This window comes from Natator depressus, chromosome 9, assembly GCF_965152275.1.
Source record: "Natator depressus isolate rNatDep1 chromosome 9, rNatDep2.hap1, whole genome shotgun sequence".
Lineage (NCBI taxonomy): Eukaryota > Metazoa > Chordata > Testudines > Cheloniidae > Natator > Natator depressus.
In genome coordinates this window covers 32,460,531-32,484,645 of record NC_134242.1, presented here as the reverse complement: position 1 = coordinate 32,484,645, position 24,115 = coordinate 32,460,531, and the positions used below count along the sequence as shown (strand labels likewise).

The window sequence follows — 24,115 nt, the reverse complement described above, 5'->3', positions numbered from 1 at the left end:
TGTGCCAATATTTAAAGAGTAAATAGGATGGCTTGAGTAATTATAGGCCTGTCAGTCTGATATTGATCCCAGGCAAATAATGGAATGGCTGATATGGGACTCGATTAGTAAAGAATTACAGGAAGGTAATTTGGTATCTTGTTTTGATGAGATTGCAAGTTTGGTTGATAAAGGTAACAGTGTTGATTTGATATATTTAGATATCTGTAAGGTATTTGTCTTGGTCCCCCCCCAAAAGACCTCCAATGATACAAAATTAACATGGCACATATTAAATGGATCAAAAACTGGCTGTCAGATATCAAAATGTAACAGTAAAGGAGGTATTGTCGTCAAGCAGGTGTTTTTCTAGTGAGGTTCTACAGAGATGGATTCTTGGCCCAATGCTCTTCCCGTAGCCTCTCTTCTCCCCCCCCCCCCCAAAAAAAAAAAAAAAAAAGAAAAGTGATGTGGAAGAAAACACAAAATCATCACTGAAGTTTTTCGAGGACCCAAAGACAGGGGAAGCGGTAAATAATGAAGTGGACAGAGCTGGGGGCAAGAAAACAATATGCATTTTAACACAGCTGAATAAGAAGTTATATATCAAGGATCAGACTGAAGGCTATACTTTTAGGATGCTGTAGGATTGTGGTGGATAGTTAGCTGAGCAGAAGCTCCTAGTGTGATTCTGTGACCAAAAGGGCTAATGCAGTCCTTAGATATATAAACAGGGGAATATTGATTAGGAATAAGGCGGTTATTTTACCTCTGTACTTGGCACATTGTGCGATCATTAATGGAATACTGTATTCAGTTTTGGCGTCCATGCTTCCAGAAGGATGTTGATAAATTGCAGAGGTTTCAGAGAAGAGCCAGGAGAATAAAGGACTGAAAAGCATGCCTTTATAGGGATAGACTTAAGGAGCTTAATCTATTTATTTTAACAAAGAGATGATTAAGGGGTGTGTTGATCATGCTCAGAGTACCTACATGGGGAGCAAAATATTGATAATGGGATCTTCACTTTAGCTTCAACTTCCAGCCACAATATTTTTGTCTGCTAGACAAATTCAGACTGGTATTATGGTGCAAATGTTAACAGTGAGGATAATTTACCATTGGCTCCATTTACCAAGGTTTGTGGTGAATTCTCCATCACTGGGAATTTTTAAATCAAGATGATTTTTTCTAAAAGAGATCCTCTAGTTCAAACATGAATTAAATCAAAGGTCAAAATAGATGGATCACAGTGGTCCCTTTTGTGCTTATAATCCATGGATTGTGACCAGTTGAGGATTTGGCCCAGTGTCTTTGGGATCGCCTGCGGAAATAAACCACCACATATTGCAGGCTTGTGCCTTTAAGGCACAATGTACCCTTAAGTCGTCACTATCTTAGGGTATGTCTACACTACGAAATTAGGTTGATTTTATAGAAGTCGATTTTATACAGTTGATTGCGTATGTCCCCACTAAGCGCATTAAGTCAGCGGAGTGCGTCCTCACTACCGTGGCCAGCATCGACTTAGAGTGGTGCACTGTGGGTAGCTATCCCACAGTTCCCGCAGTCTTCACTGCCCATTGGAATTCTGGGTTAAGTGCCCAATGCCTGATGGGGCAAAAACATTGTTGCGGGTGGTTTCAGGTACATGTCGTCAGTCGCCCCTCCCTCCATTAAAGCAATGGCAGACAATCATTTCGCGCCCTTTTTCTTGGGTCACCTGTGCAGATGCCATACCGTGGCAAGCATGGAGCCCTCTCAGCTCACCATCACCGGTGCTGTTGTGAGCATTGTAAACACCTCGCGCATTATCTTGGACTATATGCAGAACCAGGCTAAGAGACACCAGCACGAGGAGGATTTTGATGAGAACATGGACACAGACATTGCTGAAAGCATGGGCTGTGGCAATTGGGACATTATGGTGGCAGTGGGGCTGATTGATACAGTGGAACACCGATTCTGGGCCAGGCAAACAAGCACAGACTGGTGGGACCACATAGTGTTGCAGGTGTGGGATGATTCCCAATGGCTGAGAAACTTTCGCATGCATAAGGCCACTTTCCTGGAACGCTGTGAGTTTCATTCCCCCACCTTGAAGTGCAGGAATACCAAAATGAGAGCTGCCCTGACAGTTGAGAAGCGAGCGGCGATAGCCTTGTGGAAGCTTGCAACGCCTGACTGCTACCGGTCAGTCGGGAATCAGTTTGGAGTGGGCAAGTCTACTGTGGGGGCTGCTGTGATCCAAGTAGCCAGTGCGATCATTGACTTTCTGTTATCAAGGGTAGTGACTCTGGGAAATGTGCAGGTCATACTGGATGGCTTTGCTGCAATGGGGTTCCCTAACTGCGGTGGGGTGATAGACGGAACGCATATCCCCATCTTGGCATCGGACCATCTTGTTAACCAGTATATAAACCGCAAGGGGTACTTCTCAGTGGTGCTGCAAGCACTGGTGGGTCACAAGGGATGTTTCACTGACATCAACGTGGGATGGCCGGGAAAGGTGCATGACGCTCGCATCTTTAGGAACTCCAGGCTGTTCAAGCAGCTGCAAGAAGGGACTTACTTTCCAGACCAGATAATTACCATTGGGGATGTTGAAATGCCAATAGTTATCCTTGGGGACCAGCCTACCCCTTGCTCCCATGGCTCATGAAGCCGTACACAGGCAGCCTGGACAGTAGTAAGGAGCAGTTCAACTATAGGCTGAGTAAGTGCAGAATGGTGGTAGAATGTGCCTGTGGATGTTAAAAAGCTCGCTGGCGCTGTTTGCTGACTAGGTCAGACCTCAGCATACCCACATTCCCGTTGTTGCTGCTTGCTGTGTGCTCCATAATATCTGTGAGAGTAAGGTGGGGAGACATTTATGGCGGGGTGGGAAGTTGAGGTTAATCGCCTGGCGTCCGATTTTGAGCAGCCAGACACCAAGGCAATTAGAGCACAGCTAGGCACGCTGCACATCAGAGAGGCTTTGAAAACCAGTTTCATGACTGGCCAGGCTACAGTGTGACAGTTGTGTGTTTTTCTCCTTGATGCAAACCCTCCCCATTTGTTGATTTTAATTCCCTGTGAGCCAACCACCCTCCCCCCTTTGAAATAAAGTAACTATTGTTTTGAAACCATGCATTCTTTCTTTATTAATTTAGAAAAAAAAAGGGGAGATAACTGACAAGGTACCCCGGGTTGGGGAGGAGGAAAGGACAAGGTCACATTGTTTGTTGTAGTCACACTAACAATCAAACTGTTTGACAGCCTTCTGTTGCTTGGGCCATCCTCTGGAGTGGAGTGGCTGGGTGTCCGGATTCTTGGGCATCTGGGTGAGGCAGAAACGGAACTTGGGGAGGAGGGCATGTGGTTATACTGTGGATGCAGCGGGGGGCTGTGCTCTTGTTGGCTTTCCTGCAGCTCCAACAGATGCTTCATCATGTCAGTTTGCTCCCCCATTAGCCTCAGCATGGCGTCCTGCCTCCACTCTTCGCGCTCACTTAATACTTTCCTGGCCTCTGCCACCGAATGCCTCCATGCATTCACCTGTGCCCTATCAGTGCGGGAGGACTGCATGAGCTCGGCGAGCAAGTCATCGCGAGTGCTTTTTTTTTTTTTTTTGGCCTTCTAATCTGCGATAATCTCCGGGACGGAGATGGGGAGCGTAGAAACATTTGCACTTGCGGGGAGATAAAAAGGGAGAGTAAAATTTAAGATGATACATTTCTGAGAACAAAAGGGCGACTCTTTCACAGTGAATCAGTCAAATTCACAGCAGACAGCACGTGCTTTAGGTACAAGGTCGCATTTTTCCTTTTATATTGAGCGCCTGCCACTATGGTGACACATCTCGCACGCACACACGTGCGCACAGCTGGGCAACAGAATTCGGTTTCCAGGCAGCCATGGTAAGCCTTTTGGTACGCGTGGTTGGCTTCTTACATCTTCATAACATGTGGGAATGTTTTCAAACTGCAGAGCCCTCCTTTCCCAGAGCAAGCAAGGGGTTGGGTTTCACATTTAAAAGGAGGGGCTGCGGTTTTCCGGTGGATGTGCAGCACACATCTCCCCCCACCCCTCTGCGTGGCTATTCTCTGGGATGATCCCTTCACCCCTCCCACCCCTCACCATGTGGCTATTCTCTGGGATGATCCCTTTTAGCCAAGCACAAACAGCCTAGCATGAATGGGGTCCTTTTACTATTCTCTTACAAAAATTCCCCTATTTCAACCAGGTGACGATGAATGATATCGCTTGAATTCGACCAAAACCCAGGACCATTCGCTGTCATGCTTTGTGCTGCAATGATTTCAGAATACTTGCTACTGGCTTGGCGTGGTAAAGAGTCCTACTGTGAAGAACGAAATAAGGCAGCCCTCCCCAGAAACCCTCTGCAAAGGCTTTCAAAGTACCTCCAGGAGAGCTTCATGGAGATGTCCCTGGAGGATTCCCACTCCATCCCCAGACATGTGAACAGAGTTTTCCAGTAGCTGTACAGGCCATGAATGCATCCCAATTCTTCAGGGCAAATTAGTCATTCAACACTATTGCTTTAAACCCTGTACTGTAGTTACAAATGTGCACTCACCAGAGGTGCCTTCTCCGGCTTCAGGGTCGGGGATCCCGCCTTTGGAGGGTATTGGCTCCAGAGTGATGAAAAGGTCCTGGCTGCTGGGGAGAACGAATTCACCGCTTGCCTGCTGCGCATTCTCCTTCCTCATCTACAAAATCCTCTTCCCTGTTGTGTGAGACTCCCCCCTTGCAGGTGTCCACGGAAAGTGGTGGGATAGTGGTAGGATCCCCTCCTAGACTGGCATGCAGCTGATCATACAAGCGGCATGTATGGGGCTCTGACCCAGAGCGACTGTTCGCCTCCTTTGTCTTTTGGTAGGTTTGCCTGAGCTCCTTAACTTCCATGCGACACTGCTGTGTGTCCCTGTTGTAGCCTCTCTCCAACATGCCCTGCGAGATTTTGGCAAATATATTTGCGTTTCTTCTTTTTGATGGGAGTTTGGTCTGCACAGATGCTTCTCCCCATACAGCAATCAGATCCAGTGTCTCCCTTTTGGTCCATGCTGGAGCTCGTTTGCAATTCTGGGGTGACTGCATGGTCACTAGTGCTGCTGAGTTCACCACGCTGACCAAACAGGAAATGAAATTCAGAAGTTCCCGGGGCTTTTCCTGTGTACCTGGCTAGTGCATTGGAGTTCAAAGTGCTGTCCAGAGCGGTCACAATGGAGCACTCTGGTATAGCTCCCGGAGGCCAGTACCGTCAATTTGCATCCGCACTACTCAAAATTCAACCCAGCAAGGTCGATTTTAGCACTACTCCCCTCATAGGGGAGGAGTACAGAAGTCGATTTTAAGAGCCCTTTAGATGGACGGAACGGGGTTGGTTGTGTGGACGCAGTCCATTTTTTAAAATCGACCTAACGCGGCTAAATTTGACGTAACCTGTAGTGTAGACCAGGGCCTAGAAGTAGTTTGACTTCTTCCAGGTAAGCAGATTTCTCTCATCTGGCCACTAGAGTAGATACATACAAACCTTGTTACAAATTTATTTAAAATGTTTGGACGTGCACTTTAAAATATGAATCCAGCACAATTTGACCCTACTGCATTGATCAACCAACCCCAAGTTAGTAACTGGCTTAGGTGGAACAAGGTTTAATCCCCATTCAGATGGCTTCCGAACACTGTTGCTGGCCCAATATTTACCACTTCCCCTATCTTTGGGTCAGTGTAGATGAGGTCTACTGGCAAGTCGTCTTGTCTTTCTTAAGTCAGATTAACTGATAGCTTGTAGATCTACAGTCTTCTCATTCACAGTAATTTTCTGTGTATCATTTCTAAGTTCTTGGGTTTTATTTATCCTGAACACGTGACTGGTATTTGAGTACTTCATGGTATCTAATCCCCCCCAAGAGTCCTGAAGACCCGCTAACCTGCTTCAGATTAATTGTACACCTGATTGACATCTAGCATTAAGTTATGGCTAGAAAACTGTGGATTGGATAGTCTGGTGGTGGAGCCCACTTGTACTATATATCCACACTACATATAACATCATGTGGAATCCGATATGCTTCAGATATATTAATCATTGCTGTGCAGAAACTATGTACTGGCTCATGTTAACTCTTTATTGGTTTGATTTAAAGTGTCTTCTTTGCTTTAAAAGAAAAGACAGCTTGTCAAAAATTCTTAATTTTATTAAGATGATGATGAAATAGAAAGAAAATGGTACAGAGTTTAAGCATAGAAGTTTCTGGTTATCAGGGAATAAGGTACAGATTATCAAGGGGTGCGAAATTCGGTTTAGGAACGGGTGGCGTAAGGAATACATAATCTGCAATCTCCCCGATTGGGGGTAAAAGGTTAATGGATCGAAGTACAGACATTGAGATATGGGAGTATGTTGTTCATATAATGGCTATATTCAGGTGTGGAGTATAATGAGTGGATACGATGATGAGGATGGATTTACCTTCATTTGGTGAGATTTAATGTTCAGTGAGTTTCCATTGGACCATATGAACTGGAAACAAAAAGTCTCTCAGTCCCTTTCTCATAGTTGCACGACGACGTACCGGCTCACATCTCCTGGTACTGTCGGTGGCCGGTGATGTGTTCGATGTAGATGTCCCTGGACCATCGGATGGTGTCCGAGACCATGAGGCGCCGCATGAGCCATGCGTAGCGTCAACCGATCCCACAGGTCCGCAGCACACGCTCGTTGCAGGGGTCCCAAGCGCCCAGGGCTCCGACGATCAGGGCATCCATCTGCATCTCGTAGCCCTTCGCTCTCAGGGTGTCGGCCAGTGGGGCGTATTTTTCCAGCTTACGAGCTCGGGCTTCGCGGAAGGTCGGGGTCCTGTTCTCAAAGGAGACCGTGACGTCCACTATCTTTTTCTGGGCCTCGTCGGTGACTACCATATCAGGTCGCAACTGGCTGTCAGTACTGGGGATGGCGCAGTTCATGATTCACTAACTTTGTTTCTCTTTTTTTCATTTTAGCATAAAGGAATGCCATGGGTTACCTCTTGTAAATGGACAGAATTGTGACCCTTATGCAACGGTGTCTCTTGTGGGTCCTTCTAGGTAACATTTGTTGAATTATATTGCAAATTCAGTATTTCTAAATGTTGTTCTAAATTAGGAAAGAGACAGGTATGTCCTTGGACCAAAGTGTTCAATTATATAGTTGTTGTTAAATGATTAATTGGATGGATGGATTTTAGTGTTGGAGAAAACAATCTTTATTTCCCCCCACCAGTTTCTTACGATGTACTGTACATGTTCTACACAAACTTCTGTTAGAAACAGCACTGAACTATGTATAGGTACATAGTCTCATGTAACACAACTTTTTCTCTGTTAATTTTACTTACACTGAATCTCTTTACAGGCTAAGGTTGTCCATGGTATAAGGACATATGTTATGTATGTTATAAGTCATGTACCTTTGTGTCTGTTAAGACCATATAAGTACTATTTAAAAGCAAAAAATAATAATTTTCACATTTGCTGCGCTTCTCACTGAGTAATGTGTTGAGCAGGAATTGCTAGCTGGAATGAGAAATAAATAGAATGCTTATTTACGTAGAAAAAAATCACTAAATATACTTTCTGCTTTGGTTTAGAATTAGCAAGGGCTTTTTATTTATTTATTTATTTTTTAAAGGAAATACTTCGTATCTGAGCAGTTCTTGGAAGTGACAGGTTCAGTTTCTGGAAAGAAAGGCTGCAATATTATGTGGTTATAGTAACAATGTACACCACCACTTAAAGTAGAAAACAGGAGTGGAGCAAGAGGAGGGGATGGAGGAGGAACACTGAATATTTCATATGTGGAGGCAGATGCACAAAAATGCTGTTTTCAGGAGTGAAAATCATTCCAATCCATTCCAAATTTTAATCTGCATCAACTTCTATCCATTTCATGTTGCACTTGTTTGTGAACTAAAATAGAAATGTAAACTAAATATGACCACCTCCCAGGTGCACACATATATGTAAATAGGCACAGCTTTTGAACATCACCATTTAACTTTTCAAACCATGCTGTGAATGTGTATTAACTTTTTCTCTTCAATATTTTTCCATTATATCAAGTGACATCTTAAATGACCTCAATATTTACATAATTACACAGCATAGCTACAAGTCTCAAAGGTATTTAGGACCTATCTTCCATTGAAATTAATAGGAGTTAGGGCACCTAAATATGTTTGAGGATCTGGACCTAACAGTTAAATGGATGGCCCTTTCTTGACAATAGAATGTTTTAATAATTGTGTGTTTTAAATTGTATATGGTAAAACTGTACCACATTGAAACAGGAATGACCAAAAGAAGACAAAAGTAAAGAAGAAAACAAGCAATCCACAGTTTAATGAAACATTTTATTTTGAGGTAACTAATTTCTCTCAATTTAAACTCTCAAATCATGTGTGTTGCCTGCCTGCCTGTTTGTCTCATGCACCGTTTTTGGTTTTTTGGTTTTGTTTTGTTTTGTTTTGTTTATGCTAGCGACAAGGGGGTCTCATGGAGAAACTTGCATTTACTTCAAAATAAATTAAGTCATCTTTATTTGTAACAGGCTGAAAGATCACAGCAGTCCCATTCAACTACTACCTAGTGGGAAGTGCTAGTTTTAGTTACAAATGTAAGGGCTATTTATTGCCCTTCATTGGCGGCCATCAGTTGCAGTTCTGATATGGTGTGAAGTATGAATGAATATACTGTATATACATAGCCCTTAATTTGAACATCTCTCAGAGCACTTAGTAAAAAATGAGGTTTTGGCTGTTTATAGTCAGTACAGTAATTTAACAGGGCGATCAGTGATTTTTAAATCATTCTCTAGGTAGAATAAGTAAGTGCTTTAATTTTTTGCTGCTTAAGTCTTGGGATCAAACCCTGTCTCCAAAAACAAATGACATTAAGTTTTTGGACCTACCCTCATTTCCTTTGTCTTCATAAGATCAATATACTGCTTGACATTCTGTTAGTCTCCTAGGCCTGGAATATCCGTATTGAGGTTCATCACCTTTGGAGTGTGGGTTATTTTATTCAGTCTTCAGTGAAATAGATTGAAACTGCATATTGCTTTAATGCATTGCAATGTGCAAAATAGAATTCTGGCTCTAGCGAGTCTTTAGGTAGAATGGTGCTTTTCTGTAAACAAAATGAGTTACTATGGGACAAATCCTGACACCAGCTACCCACAAGTCTGGAAGCCCCTGAAGGCAACAGAGCTGGTAAATACCACGCTTCGGAGCAGGAATCTGTGGTGGCTTCCTCTACTCCCTCATAGTTTTGGGGTGAGCTAAAGCATGGAAACTGGTGAATATTCCTCCTCTGACCACTGCAGAACTCACGCCAAGCTTGGCTTACTTGAGCTTTGGTGCAGGGGGCCCAAAATTTGGCCCTTTAAGATGATTCCACTGTTTGTTTTCCATCTTTGTGTTCTGCTTTTCATTTTATATTGTGAAAAATAAAATAGCCAGTAAAATATATAGCCCTTATTTTCAAGTTATCAAGCTATATGAAAGTATTGACCTTTTTAAAATCAGTACTGTGACAGAAGTATGTAATTTAATGCTTTGCGTATAGATTCTGATCCTGTGAGAACTCTGCTTTTGAAACTCCCATTAATTTCAATAAGAAATGGATGATTGGAGTGCTTGCAGAATCAGGCCTACAGTATGTTTTGGCTCTCATGTTCTACCTCATGAAATCCCAGATTAAATTTTTCTGTGAATTAAAATGTTGGAACAAAGTGGTTACAAAGCAATTACATAATTTTATGGCTTTCTGGGAATGCAATAAATTGAGCACAAAATTAATCTGGAAGTGAAAACAGATTCTAAAGTACGCAGTTAAAATTGTGTGAGGTGGGGGAGGGGACAGTGCGATTTTTATGGTTTGTCTCCTAAGTGTATCTCAGTTTGATGCATAATTAATATTCTAGAACTTTCATAAATTTGCTTTCAGGACCAATATAATATTAAAAAGCAAAGATTTTACAGTAGATATGGAAGATTTGTAATTTAAAAACCAGGCTGAAAGACAAAAATCATTGAGGGATTTTATTTACAGGTAACCAGGTCCAGTAGCTATACCAAAAAATCCCAGTTTCAGGTAGAAGAGGAGGACATAGAGAAGCTGGAAGTCAGGTACGTTCTTGAGATTATATATTTAATATCAATTTCTGTAAAGTACATTAAAATCTTTATGCCAAACATTTCTTTATTTGGATATAATAATGTGACTGCAAAAAACTAATGTTCAAGTTTACAACGAAGATTCGTCCAATTTCAGAAATAAAATCCTCATAGTAAACTTGCTTCAATTCTGAAAGTGAAACTGTAAACCATTCTGAGTATCTGAGAAAATTATTAATGTAATTAAAATGTTTGTTCAAACTTCAGATAGCTTAATTTACGGAACGTTGTATGTTTCCTTAATATTCATTCCCTGGCAAGTGTATAATATTTGCTTAATGTCAATGAAAACAGTCCTTTTTTTCAGAACCTAGATTACTTAGGTAGTACAGCAGAATCTCCATTTTAGGAATGCCAATCTTATGTACAACCAGTTACACAAACCATTTTTCCTGATGGGGGTAGGGGAATTACATAATGAAAGTGAGGTCAATGGAGAACAAGTGGATATCCTCTCACATTCTGATGCCTTCAACGCATTGGAAATTGCTTTGCAGGGGTTTGAAGGACAAAAAGAAAACAATGCAATGCACCATACTGCAACTGGTACACTGTACATACTGTAATTTTGAGATCAATTTTATTAATTTTTTGCTCTCTCCTTAGTCCCAGATTACTTCATAGAATAGTGGTTTTTCTGTCATATATACATTTGGAGCTAAACTCAGGATACCCTGCACTGGGTTGTAAACGGTACAAAGAGCCCCTCACTCTCAACATGCTCTTGCAGAAATCAGTCAGAACGCTGACACTAGCACCAAGAATTCAAGAAAAGTGTGGCGTCTAGTCCACCCAGTGACATTACAGGGCTCCAAGTAAGCTGTGTTGGGGGCCTGGACAGGAACTAGTCTCTCCTACATGTCTGCTAGCATCTGGCAGCATGTTTGGTGGAACACACATAATATCTTCCTCTAGCAGATAAGAAGCACCTTACAGGTTATTTCCCCTTTCTACTCCTGCATACTTTAAGATAGTTTGCCTACATTTGTTCTGCACAAGCAGTGTTTCAGAGCACCTCCATTTAGCCTCATTATCTTTGCACATGCACACGTACATGCCCGACCTCAGAGAGGAATTGAGGGCACAACTTGAGCATTAGTGATCATTTCATAGCTGGCACCAAAAAAAAAATTTAGTGTAAATTTTAATTATCATTAAAGAACCAACTTCTCACTCCTTTCTAAGTCTGTTCTTACTTATGTGACCCATCAATTTGTACAGTGTGTAGGATTATAGATGAAAATATATATAGAAAAGCAATTATGCCCCAACAACTCTAGCATTAATTTTTTTGTTCTTCTTAACCTATCTGCTGTCTAACAGAAATGTCAGAGGTAAGAAGTAATCGAATCCAATCCAGGTGCATGTCTTTGGAGTGATAGCTCTTTAGGTTTTGAATATTCAAGCCATTGTCTGAAAAAACAAGCGCATGTGTCAGTGTGGTATTGTAGTCTGTCCAAGTTTTACTTGCAGCAGTAAAATAGGGATATAAGTACACTGGTAAAAGTTCACTGCAAACACCTGAAAAGGAAATGCAGTAATTTCATTTCATTTTATTATTTTGTTCAAAATAGAAAATGCATCAACCAGTATCACTATGTTTTACTGATGTGAAGTCTGTGATTTCTAACTTTCACTGTCTAAATTTGTTTCCATGGCTGCCTTTTGTGGGTTTAATAAGCCATTCAAGTTCCTCTTGACTTTACTAGATTGGTATAACAATCCTAATATTTCCTGTCTGTATGCATGCTGAATTAGTGATGCAAGGTGGTGGTTGTTGATGATCTGGAATCTGCTGGTGGTTTTTATCCTTATAATTTGCAAGAACATTAAAAAGAATGTTTTAACTTTCAGGATTGACCTATGGAACAATGGAAACCTGGTGCAAGATGTCTTTCTAGGAGAAATTAAAGTTCCAGTGAAAGTGTTAGGAAATGATTCCTTCCAAGCATGGTGAGAAATAAGGGACCAAAAGAAAACTTGATTCTACATCAGGGGTGGGCAAACGTTTTGGCCTGAGAGCCACATCTTGGAATAGAAATTGTATGGTGGGCCGTGAATGCTCACAAAATTGGAGTTGGGGTGAGGGAGAGGATGAGAGCTCTGGTTGGGGGTGCAGGCTCTGGGTGGGGCTAGAAATGAGGAGTTTAGGGTGTGGGAGAGGGTTCTGGGCTGGGGTGGGAAAGTGGGGTGTAGGAGGCTGCTCCAGGCTGGGATTGAGGGGTTCAGAGGGTGGGAGGAGGATCAGGGCTGGGGTGCGAGGAGAGCCTCGGGCGCAGGCTCTGGGCTGCGCTTACCTCAAGCAGCGGCAAGTACCTTCTCTGGATCCTGCGCGGAGGCACGGCCAGGCAGCTCTGCCTGCTGCACCGTCCACAGGCACCGCCCTTGCAGCTCCCATTGGCTGCGGTTCCCTGCCACTGGGAGCTGTGGGAGTGGCGCTTGGGGTGGGGGCAGCGTGGAGAGCGGAGCCTCCTAGCTTCCCCTACATGTAGGAGCTGGAGGAGGGCCATGTCATTGCTTTCGGAAGCCATATGGAGCGGCCCCCAACCCTGCTCCCCATCTGGCGTGCCGGAGTGGGGCAAGCCCCAGATTCTGCTCCCCAGCAGGAGCTTGAGGACGGGATTAAAATGGCTGGTGGGCTGGATTTGGCCCATGGACCATAGTTTGCCCACCCCTGTACTACACTGATTTCCTTAATGCAGAAAGTATAAGTTGTTCTTCGAGTGCTTGCTCATGTCCATTCCAATGTAGGTGTGTGCGCACCCCAACCACAGTTGTTAGAATTTTTTCCCCTAGTGGTCTCCGTCAAGTCAGCTCCAGTGCCCTCTGGTGCCGCGTGCTCATACCACCAGTATAAGTGGACCCTGCACCCTCTCAGTTCCTTCTTACCACCCATTACAACTTCTGGAACTACTCTTGTTGCCTCAAGCTAACTTTCCAGTCATTTTTCTGCTATTTTTCTTCTTTTCTAGTGTGTATAGTTGTTATAGTAGCGATAGGTGGTTTTTTTGTTTGTTTTTTTAAGTTGGACTCCTTTACGCTCAGTGAGATTCATTCACTCCCCAGTGCTGAGGCATGCCTCGGTCACCCAGCTTCAAACCCTATGCTTCCTGCAGCAAATGGATGCCGTTGAGCAACCTGCACTCAACTGTCTCAAGTTCTTGGGGAAGTCTCATAGAAAGGACCGCTGCCAGATTTGCAAGGACTTCAAACCTCGCACCAAAAAGGACTGGGAGGTGAGATTGGAAGTCTTTCTTTTGGAGGCAGCCCTGAAACCCACTTCAGAGCCACACTCAAACTCCGCAGCAAGTACTTCAGTTTGGTGTGAAGCGCTCCTCCCACTGGTTGAGAGTCTCGGCACCAGTCCCCACCCCCGATGCTCAAGAAGAAACATAAGAAGCAGCCGAAGAAGTGGCGATCCCTGGTGCCAGAGTCAAGCAGGGATGGGGACTGGAGTAGAGCAAGATCTGTGTCGGGTCACTCTTCCACCCTGGCACCACAGCAGCCAATACCAGCAGTTCTGGTACCTACACAGGCTCCACTGACTCCTGCATTGGCAGCATTGCCAATCAGTTCACAGTACTGTCAACTCTAGAGGCATTTGTGGCAGCCAGGGATGCACTTTCATTGCTGGTTCCTGCATCCCCAGCCATATAGGACTCTGTGCTGCCAGTCCCGTTGAGTGCCAGGGAACCAGCCACCAGCCAGTACCAGGACTGCCCTCTAGCAGGAAAACCCCACACAGTAGCCTCATCACGGGCTTCACCATGACCCTGGCACCAAGGGGGTCCACACAACCCTGGTTGCCACGCCGGGACTCTTTGGAGGCAGAAGTTGGATCCTACTCTTCCTGCCATTGCAGCTGCCCACGTTACTCCCTGGGACATTCCTACTCTGCCATGGGCCCCAAGCGCAGGGGTACCACCAAGCAATTGGCCACTGGGTCCGTGGGGGCTGGCACTTTTGAAGTGGCCTTTTCGGAATCTTTGGGGGTTCCCCAAAGTTCATTGTGCACTCTTCAGGTGCTCCTACTTGGTGGCCTCAGAGAGCAGAGCGCCTGTAGTGCTTTGCCATGTGACACCCCCCTCCCCACCCCCAAATCCAGACTCTGGTACCAAGCCTTAAGAGGTGGCCCTGCAGGTCTTGGTCAATATGGAGGGAGAGGTGGAGGCCCCTCAGCTGTTCCTGTGTTCCTCTTCCCCAAATGAGGCTGTATTGACAGTGGGTGTGTTCACACTGCAAGATGATCACAAGGTTTACAAACACTTATTAAAGCAAGTGGCCTCAATCTAGGCATACAGATGGAGGTTATCAAGGAGGCAACTCGCAGCCTATTGGACATTCTGTCGGCAGCGGGTCCCTTGATGGTGGCTCTACCACTTAACGAGGCTATCATGAACCCAGTTAAGGTGGTGTGGCAGACCCCTGCTTTCCTCCCTCCCACGGCAAAGCATATGGAGCAGAAGTACTTCATACCAGCCAGAGGTTACAAGTTTCTGAACTTGCATCCTCTCCCAGGATCCCTGGTGGTAGCAGCTGCCAATAAGAGAAAGTGACAGGGACAATCGGGCACAATACCTAAGGCAAAGGACCCAAAAAAGTTAGAGCTGTTTGGCTGCAAGGACTACAGCTTCACACAGCAAACCAGCAGGCTCTGCTGTGTCACTATAACTTCAATATGTGGGAGGCTATGCAAAAATTTAAGGACTTGCTCCCTCAGGATGTTGGACAGGAGTTCTCCTTGCTGATTGAGGAAGGGAAAATGGTGACGAGGGCCTCCTTATAGGCTGTCCTGGATGCGGCCAATTCTGCAGCCAAATCTATGGCCACAGCAGTGATCATGTGGCAGAAGCTCATGGTTGCCATCATCTGGCTTTCCCTAGGAGGTACAACAGACCCTTCAAGATCTCCCCTTGGAAGGGTCCTCTTTCTTTTTGGAGCAAACTGATGCTAGGCTCCACAGGCTTAAGGATTCTCAGGCGACCTTGAAATCCCTGGGGCTGTATACCAAGCTGCATCTAGGAAGCATTACAGGCCCCAACAGACAGGCCGTTACTTTGTCCAGCCTTCTAGACAGGTCTTTTAATAAGACTGGGACTTTTCAGCTTGGAAAAGAAACTAAGGGTGGTATGATAGAGGTCTATAAAATCATGACTGGAGTGGAGAAAGTAAATAAGGAAGTGTTGTTTACTCCTTCTCATAACAAAAGAATGAAGTTAGTAGGCAGCAGGTTTAAAACAAAAGGAAGTATTTTTTTCACACAACGCACAGTCAATCTGTGAAACTCTTTGCCAGAAGATGTTGTGAAGGCCAAGACTATAACAGGGTTTAAAAATAAACTAGATAAATTCATGGATAGATCCATCAATGGCTGTTAGCCAGGATGGGCATGGATTGTGTCCCTAGCCTCTATTTGCCAGAAGCTGGGAATGGGCGGTGGGATGGATCACTTGGTGATTCCCTGCTCTGTTCATTCCCTCTGGGGCACCTGGCATTGGCCACTGTCAGAAGACAGGATACTGGGCTAGATGGACCTTTGGTCTGACCCAGTATGGCCGTTCTTATGTTCTCATGGTCTTATGACTAGCGGAGGATGAAGAACGGGGTTCAGACATAGAGCTCCTCCATTGGCTTCCACAGTAGGGCCAGTGCAGGCCATCTCCAGACACTCAGGGAGCTCGAAACACTCTTTGATGAGATGCTCGAGGTTGACATCTCAGTCCCCACAGTATAGGATCCAGTTACCCCTCTGTTTTTGAACATTACTTCAGACTGTTGGGACTCAAGGCCTGTCGTCCCCAGTTTGCCAAGCGTTCCTGCTCCGCATTACAAACAGTCATTTTGGTTCTTACAGACAACACGACTGCCATGTTCTACATAAACAGGCAGGGAGGAGCTCGTTTCCTTCCCCACGCTCCCCCCCAGTGCCGGAAAGCAATCCAACTCTGGGAGTTCTGCATAACGCATTCAATCCATCTCAAGGCATCGTGTCTCCGGGGAGCATAGAACCAGCTGGTGGATCACCTCAGCAGATCTTTCTTCTCTCATCGTGAATGGTCCCTTTGGCTGGACATGGTGTTATACCAATAAAATAAAAACCAGCCGGATCTTATTGAAGGGGAAAAGGCAAAATACCACATTTATTGTGAATACAGAAAGAATCATAGTAAGCAGTTAGTTATAGCTATAACATTCCATTCAATCTCATATTTATTCACACATTCATTCTCTCTCTCACACACACACACACTCTCACACACACACACACACACACACACACACACACACACAGGTTCTGCAAGGTTGTTATCATAGTTACCAGCCTTAGAGTTGCTCATGCCAAGCCACTGGCCAGGTGGCCTGGACATGAGGCGGGAGCAGGGCCTTGTCAGATGCACATTTGATGCTCCTGGAAGTTGGTTTGCAGAATCAGACCCCAAAGTTCTCACTTTCCAGAGTCCATTTTTATAGGAATTTCTTCCTATGTCAGTCTATGGGAATTACTTCATCATGCTGTTGCTGAATCAATCAGCAGATGTCACATTCCTGATGGCTCCGTGCTGCCAGATGTTATCTTGTTCTTTAGTTCTCCCATTCTTGAGGCTGTTGGGTGGATTCCAGTCTGCCCTCCGGGGGTCCTCTGGTTATTTCCACTTGACGCCGCCTTCAGCCGATGGACACTAGATTCTTAGGCTGGCACTTCCCTGATCATTCAGTTGTTATCCATACCAAGCATCCATCCACATACATACGTCTATCTCTATTTTAATCACAATTGTTAACAGAGCGAGATGAATACAACAAAAGGGCGGGGAGTCTCTGGGTGCTGTTTCTGTTGTTACAGAGTATTGCTTTGAGTCTCTCTCTGTGTGAGTAGTTGTTGTTACAAAGAACTGCTTTGAGAACAGACTGTGTCTTAGAATGTACTAACGCAATTAGCAGCTTGCAAGTTTCTCACACAGAGGGAGAGAAACAGTACGAAAAACCAAGAGACCTCTTAATTAGTAATACCCTGGAATTTAAACTATGGGGAATCAAACTCATTTGTGATTTTAATACAGAATTTCTTTAATATGATCCAACAATGGCAAAGGGCATTTTCCAACAGTGGGGGACTCCCGTTATAGACCTGTTTGATACCCATGACAACAGGAAATGCCACCAGTTCTGTTCCCTGCAAGGCCACAGTCCAGCGTCTCTTATGGACACCTTCCCACTATCATGGATAGGTCACCGGTATTATGCCTTTTCCCCATCCCGATGACACACAAGAGTCCGATGAAGATCAAGCAGGACCAGGCATAGGCCATTCTCATAGCCCCGGCATGGTCCAGGCAGCCTGGTTCACCACCCTGTTAGGCCTCTTAGTGGAGACCCCGCACCCGCACCTGCTTCTGCTACTCATGGACCTGAGACCCCGGTTGGCTGCTCTACCCAACCTCAGTTCTCCATGTGACAGCTTGGAAGCTCCATGGCTGAATCCTGAGGAGTAAGCTTGCTCGGAGCAACTGTTGAGTTCTGTTAGGCAGTGGAAAACCCTGCAAAAAGGAAGTGATTCTCCCATCTGATCCTCCCAAGCAGAGTTCTGCCCACACAGTCCTCATTGTAATTCATATTGGAGTACCTTTTGCACCTGAAGCAACAAGGTCTGGTTATTTCTTCAGTCAAAATTCTCCTGGCAGTGATATTGGCTTTCCATCCCCAGTCGACAGCTGGTCTGTCTTTTCACACAAGGTGGCTATCTATTTTCTTAAAGGTCTAGAAAGGTTATACCACCGGGTTATAGAGCCTATTCCTCCCTGGAACCTAAACTTTGTCTTACCAAAGCTCTTGCAGGTCCCCCTTTGAGCTGCTGGCTACGTACTTGTTGGTTCACCTCCCCTGGAAAGTGGCCTTCTTAGTGTCCATCACCTTGGCCAGAAGGGTTTCAGAAATCCATGCCCTCACATCGGAGCCCCCATATACGATCATCTTCTACTGCAGTCAAACAATCTTCCTACCAGTGTTCCTCCCAAAGCAGTGTGCAAGCAGGGAGGAGCAACGTTTAAACTCCTTAGATGTTAGACATGCCCTGGCATTCTATATGCAAAGCACCAAGATGTTTTGCAGATCAACCCAGCTGTTCATAGCAATAGCAGAAAGGATGAAAGGCCTTCCCATCTCTGCCCAGAGAATCTTGTCCTGGATTACATCATGCATTCGTGCATGTTAACAGCTGTCTGGCATTCCACCTCCAGGTTACCTGACCATTCATTCCATAAAATCACTGGCCTCCTCAGCCACTTCCTAGCATAAATCCCTATTGAGGACAGCAACCCTGTCTTCGGTGCACACGTTCTCAATGTACTGTGCCATTACCTAGCACACCAGAGATAATGCTAACTTGAACTGCACAATCTTGCAGTCGGCTTGTTCTTGAATTCCGAGCCCACCTCCTGTGCTACTGCTTGAGTCACCTACATTGGAATGGACTTGTGCAAGCGTGCAAAGAAGAGAAAAGCAGGTACTAATCTTTCTGTAACTGTGTTTTGTTCTTCAAGACGTGTTGCACATGTCCATTCCAAAACTTGCCCTCCTTCTCCTCTTATCGGAGTCTCCATAAGAAGAAACTGAGGAGGCGCAGGGTCCTCTATACCGGTGCTGCCCGTGGCACTAGAGGGCACTGGAGCTCACCCGACAGATGCCACTAGGGGGAAAAAATTCCAGGAACTGATCAGGACTTAAAAACACCTATATTGGAATGGACATGTGCAACGCCTCTCAAAGAACAACAGTTACAGAAAGGTTAGTAGCCGTTTTTTATAGTACATGTTAGAATTCTTAGTCATGGTTCAAAGAGCAAGAAAAACCGTCTTACTGTTTCCTCTGAGATACAGTAATGTAGCATATGCTAGGTACTAAATGTAAAATATTTTCTTCCAGGTGCTCCACTGATTAATAGCTTACTAATGAGTGTGTAATTTTTGTGTGTAAATCTTTATTTTTTTCTTATAAAACTACACATCTGCAGGGGGAAATGAAGGCTTGGAAATTTAGAAGTCATTGCTTTCTAATTGCAGTTCATAATCTATGAAATTTCTGTCTGCGTGTGTGCGCGCGCGCACACACAAAATGGATGGGGTGGGGGGAGAGGAAAGAATTGGGGAAAGACAATTAATAGCCTTGAAATAAATAAATCTGATTATACAGATTCTGTATTATACATTTTTATTTTGAACATTATATTAGGCTAAAGCAAATTGGAATGTATAGTCATTACCCATCTACATAGTTCAATACTATACAGATCTGAGATGAGTGATTGTCTAGTCTCTCCAGTCTTAGCTACGTGTTAACTAACAACCACTTTTCCTAGTGTAGACATACCCTTGCTTGGTAGCTCCAATGTCACACTGTTCTGTTAACAGGGTAGATGAGTCTTGAATTTTAATCTTAAAAGACAAGAAGGGGGGGGAAAATCCTCCCCCACCCCCCCGAAATATCATTCAGGCCTCCTTTATGCATCAGAGAAACAAAAGCACAAATTCACTAATGTGGACATGAAAATAACGGAACACACACATTGTATTATGGTTAAATGCAGACACTTTTTTATTATTATTGTAAACTATTACCCAGTTGGGGGTAACCATCCCAGACTACCTGACAGTGTTGTTCCATTGTGGAACTCATCTGGCTCCAATGGCCTGGGTGGCCTAGAAACTGAAGGTGGGTATGAAGTCTATACCCCCTATACGCCTTCAGGCCTGACAAGGGACCTTGAGTGGAAGCTGGAGTTCCAACTACTCCCCTCGTTCACATTGGAGGTAGAAGAGATAAGATAGTGGGAGCCGCCAGCTGCATTAGACAGAGGGAAACCCCTCAACACATATGGCGGTGCCTGGGATCTATGTGCAGGCAGTCTGCTGAGTTACATGGGAAACTTTACCCACCAACCACACTGGAACCTGCCAAAGTTGCAACTTGTGTAACTTAAATCCCCAACACTAGACTTGAAGGGGGCTGGATTAGGCCATTAGTAAAGATTTTTGACTAACAGAGTTTAAACCCTATAAAAATAGCTAACAGACCCTTATTAATTTATAGAAATGTTGCCTGTGCTTTTGGAGAACAGCAGAAAGCTTTTTGGGGGCTTTCCAGAAGTCTGCCAGACTAGAGCAGACAGAACAGATAAGGGAGTGCCTCCAAAACTGAGTACTGGGAAAATGAGTATTTTTCAGAATCCTGATTTGCAATAGAGGCTGAATCAGTCACTCTATACATTGGCATGACACCTTTAAGTATGGTGCATCTAACATTAAAACAATGATTTGTAAAAATACAATTGTGTACTTTTACAAGATGTTTGAAAATCAGTATAATCTTGGTGTGGGGTAGTTGATATTAAAGGTGTACTATTTGACATGATAAAGAAATTACTTTGATTATCAAAATGTCACTTATGCAACTGCACCACCTGTTGGCGTAGAATTAAATTACAGAAAAAAGCCAAGAAAGAATCATGTAATAATTATACAGTGGTAATACTGAATAGGGAAAAGCAACATTAGAATCATAATGAAAAACTAGAACCCTGGGATTACTTTCTAATCAAATGCAATTCTGGGACTTTGAGACTGGGAATAAAATCCTGTGGTTTTCAGGTTTTCAGATTCTCTTTCAGTTTGTGCTTTTCCAGCTTGCAATTTTTGAATTTATATACAATATAATTATAACATGATTTTTCCATAGTTGCTTTTGTGTACTTTCAAAATAAAATTTATCCTAGTTTTTGCTTGGGTAATGTGTTCTCTACTGAATATTTTTCTTCACGGTTTTCACTTTTTTTGCTCTATTTTTGTTTAATTCTAGGCCATCCGTAATTTCTGCAGATAAATGCTACTCATCTTGTAGCAGTATTAATGGGTAATTAGAATAAGTGTAACCTAGATTTAAAATGAGAAAACATTTTTTAAAAAAGCTGAATAAACCTGTATCAGCATTTTTAACAATCCCTCTTCTATCCACCGAGCCCCACAAAGATTATTATTCCACACAACTCTCACCTGCAGAAAAGACCTGAGAAAAGGTATGCTTTGCATTATGTCCTGATGGTGTACTGAATGCTCCTACCTTCAGTTAAAGATTTTTTTAAATTCCTTTAATTACCCATATCTAATTCTGAAGTCTTTTTATCTTAACTTTGTTAAAACCATTGACAGCAGGGCCAGATTCAGACTGATGCATTAATATACACTGGAAAATTTCATTGTCATTTTACCATACTGCGATATTAATCTAGTTACTTAAACAGTAACTTTTAACGTAGTATTTCCCTTGTTGTTGCCTTGTTTTCAGGTACTTACTACAACCAAGAGAAAATGGAAACAAATCCTCTAAAACTGATGATCTGGGATCACTTAGACTAAATGTTTGTTATACTGAAGACTATGTACTTCCATCTGAGTACTATGTTTCTTTAAGAAATTTGCTGCTAAAATCACCAGATGTTCAGGTACTTTTTGTTTTAGAAGAAACAGTCAACAGATCTAGGGCCAGGTTATGGCCTTCTGCACGTGCTTCTTTATGGGAGTAAGGAGACGTGACTCCTCCTCCTCTGTAGTCTATCTGTACTATGGCTGTGTAAGCAGCCTGTGAAGCCACTGTTCCTGCTCCTCCTGGGTGGGCAGCACATTGACTCCCCACCTGTCCCCAACCTTAGCCCTGGCCATTACAATAAAGCTGGAAGAGGGCAAAGTAATCTGTAACAGCTACAAGGCTTTCACCAGTTACTTTCTCCCTGGAGCAAGCGGGGGGAAAACAGAGACCAGATTTGGACTCTGAGTACTGGCTAGGACAGATGGTCTAGTTTATAAGGCACTGGATTGGGATTCGAGGGTTCAATTAGTTGCTCAGCCACAGATTTCCTTTGTGGTTTTGGGCAAATGACTTAATCTAACTTGTGCCTCAGTTCCCTGTTGGTAAAATGGGGATAGCACTTCTCTGCCTTATATAGGTGTTGTGAGGATAAAATTCACTAATGATTGTGAAACACTCAGATGCTACAGTGATGAGGGCTATTGAAGAAAAAAAAAAAAAGTACCTGGATATGACCCTTGAGCAATGCAACCACACGCTGCCATTTATTCAGGGCTTGTGGTAAAGCCGCAATCTAACCCTTTAGAAATATTATTACATTGAATAAATGTAGAATTTGTAATAGTTAGTTGGTGTCAATGTTTTTGAAGGTATTTAAGCCAATCTGAGCAGATAGTATCGATTTTCAATAAGATTTTTTTGTAGTCTTGTAATTGGCCTAGTGTTAAGTTTTCTTACAAAACTCGTGGTATCTGCAGTCTTGTTGAGAGATCTAATCTTTTTCTAGGTTGTGTTCAGAATGTGCAAATAGTATGTTAAACTATTTTCATTTTGGTTTCACCTTTATTTTTGTTACAGCCAGTCTCTGCTTCTGCTGCCTACATTCTGGGTGAAGTGTGTCGAGATAAATATGATGCTGTTTTGCCTCTTGTAAGACTATTGCTGCACCACCATAAGATAGTGCAATTTGTCACTGCAGTGGCTGAACTAGACTTGAAAGACACTCAGTATGTTTCATCTTTCCATAACTTCATAATACAGGGTGTTTTATTTTTAGAGTTTTAAATCATTTTATGATCAATTTTTGATAAATGGTCACTATTCATTTCTTTGTCGGTTTAAGTTAACTGTAACTACGTGTAATCACTTGCCATTGACTATCTTATTGTAACATCACTTGATAATACTGTTCTAGCTGAGGATCAGAATTCCCATAGAGCCCTGTTTTTAGATGGGCTGGTTTGGCTGTAGTTTTTTGTTTTTGTTTTTGTTTTTGTTTTTTTGAGCTATTACATAACTAAACATGACATACTAGAACAGTGTCCAACAGCAAATGGGTTTTGTTTTGTTTTTTGTTTCTAAAAATCAGTTTGGCCATTTTCTGTAAATTTTATAGGTCATTAGTCTGCAGCTTAGATTCTGTTTTCAAAGATCTTCTTTCTATATGAACTGAAAAGCAACACGGATGCTGTTTTGTTGCACAAGTGTGAAGATCCCGTGCATGTGGAGTTCACACCCTTCTGTGCATCTTGAAAACTGCACCATGGAAGTTTTAAACCACCCACTTTTGGTGGCATGGGGTCTTACACAGGAGGACCAACAGCAGGGCCTATTGGTATGCGGTTACATATATCCATTGGTCAATCCACTGCACCCATATTTTGGGACGGGGACATAAAGTAACAGACCCTGCTATAGCCTCCCCAAGAGAATACAGTAGTGGCCACTGAGGTGTTATGTGCTGTGGAGATGGAAAAGGAATAGATTCCATTACCACAGAGGTCACCTCTGAAAAGAGTACTTATTCCAGTTTTGCATGGGGTGAGACAATCTGGCCTATATTTAGGCTTGACAGAATTCAAATTGTGGGGTTTTTTTTCCCTAATTTCAACTATTTATAGTGGTCCTCTTTAACTTCTTTTTACAGTTGCTGGAAATTAAGGGGGTTATGGTTGGGGCAGCACTGACAGCAGGCCTGTAGGGGGTTCTCCACACTGACAGCAGGGCTACAAGGGGTTCCCTGCAACACTGGGGCACAAGGTGCAGGGGAGGCTGCAGTCCTGGTCCTGCAGAGCAGAGATCTCTGGCCAGGACTGTAAGGATGAGAATGAGCCCCTGGCCGCAGAGTGCTGCTGAACAGTTCCTGTCCAGGGACAACTCCCACACTCCTGCTGTGAGCAAGGCGCAGGATGAGCCCCCGGCTGCGGGGGAGGCCTCCTTGCTGCTGAATGGATCTTGCCCATCCTCCTTGCAGCCCTAGCTGGGATTCTCTGCTCTGCCCTGTAGGACTGCAACCTTCCCACTACCTTGTTCCTACAGGGTTCAGGTGTTACCAGCCC

General features: G+C 43.7%; 1 protein-coding gene across 1 annotated transcript in view; it reads left to right on the top strand.

Moving 5' to 3' along the window:
* RASA2 (RAS p21 protein activator 2) overlaps positions 1–24,115 on the top strand; it is a 114,832-nt gene that overhangs the window by 67,054 nt on the left and 23,663 nt on the right. Inside the window, exons 6-11 of the mRNA XM_074963847.1 lie at positions 6,988–7,071; positions 8,313–8,385; positions 10,075–10,151; positions 12,054–12,152; positions 21,537–21,693; positions 22,635–22,783. Coding sequence (XP_074819948.1) covers positions 6,988–7,071; positions 8,313–8,385; positions 10,075–10,151; positions 12,054–12,152; positions 21,537–21,693; positions 22,635–22,783 — 639 coding nt within the window. The remainder of the gene's footprint in view (positions 1–6,987; positions 7,072–8,312; positions 8,386–10,074; positions 10,152–12,053; positions 12,153–21,536; positions 21,694–22,634; positions 22,784–24,115) is intronic.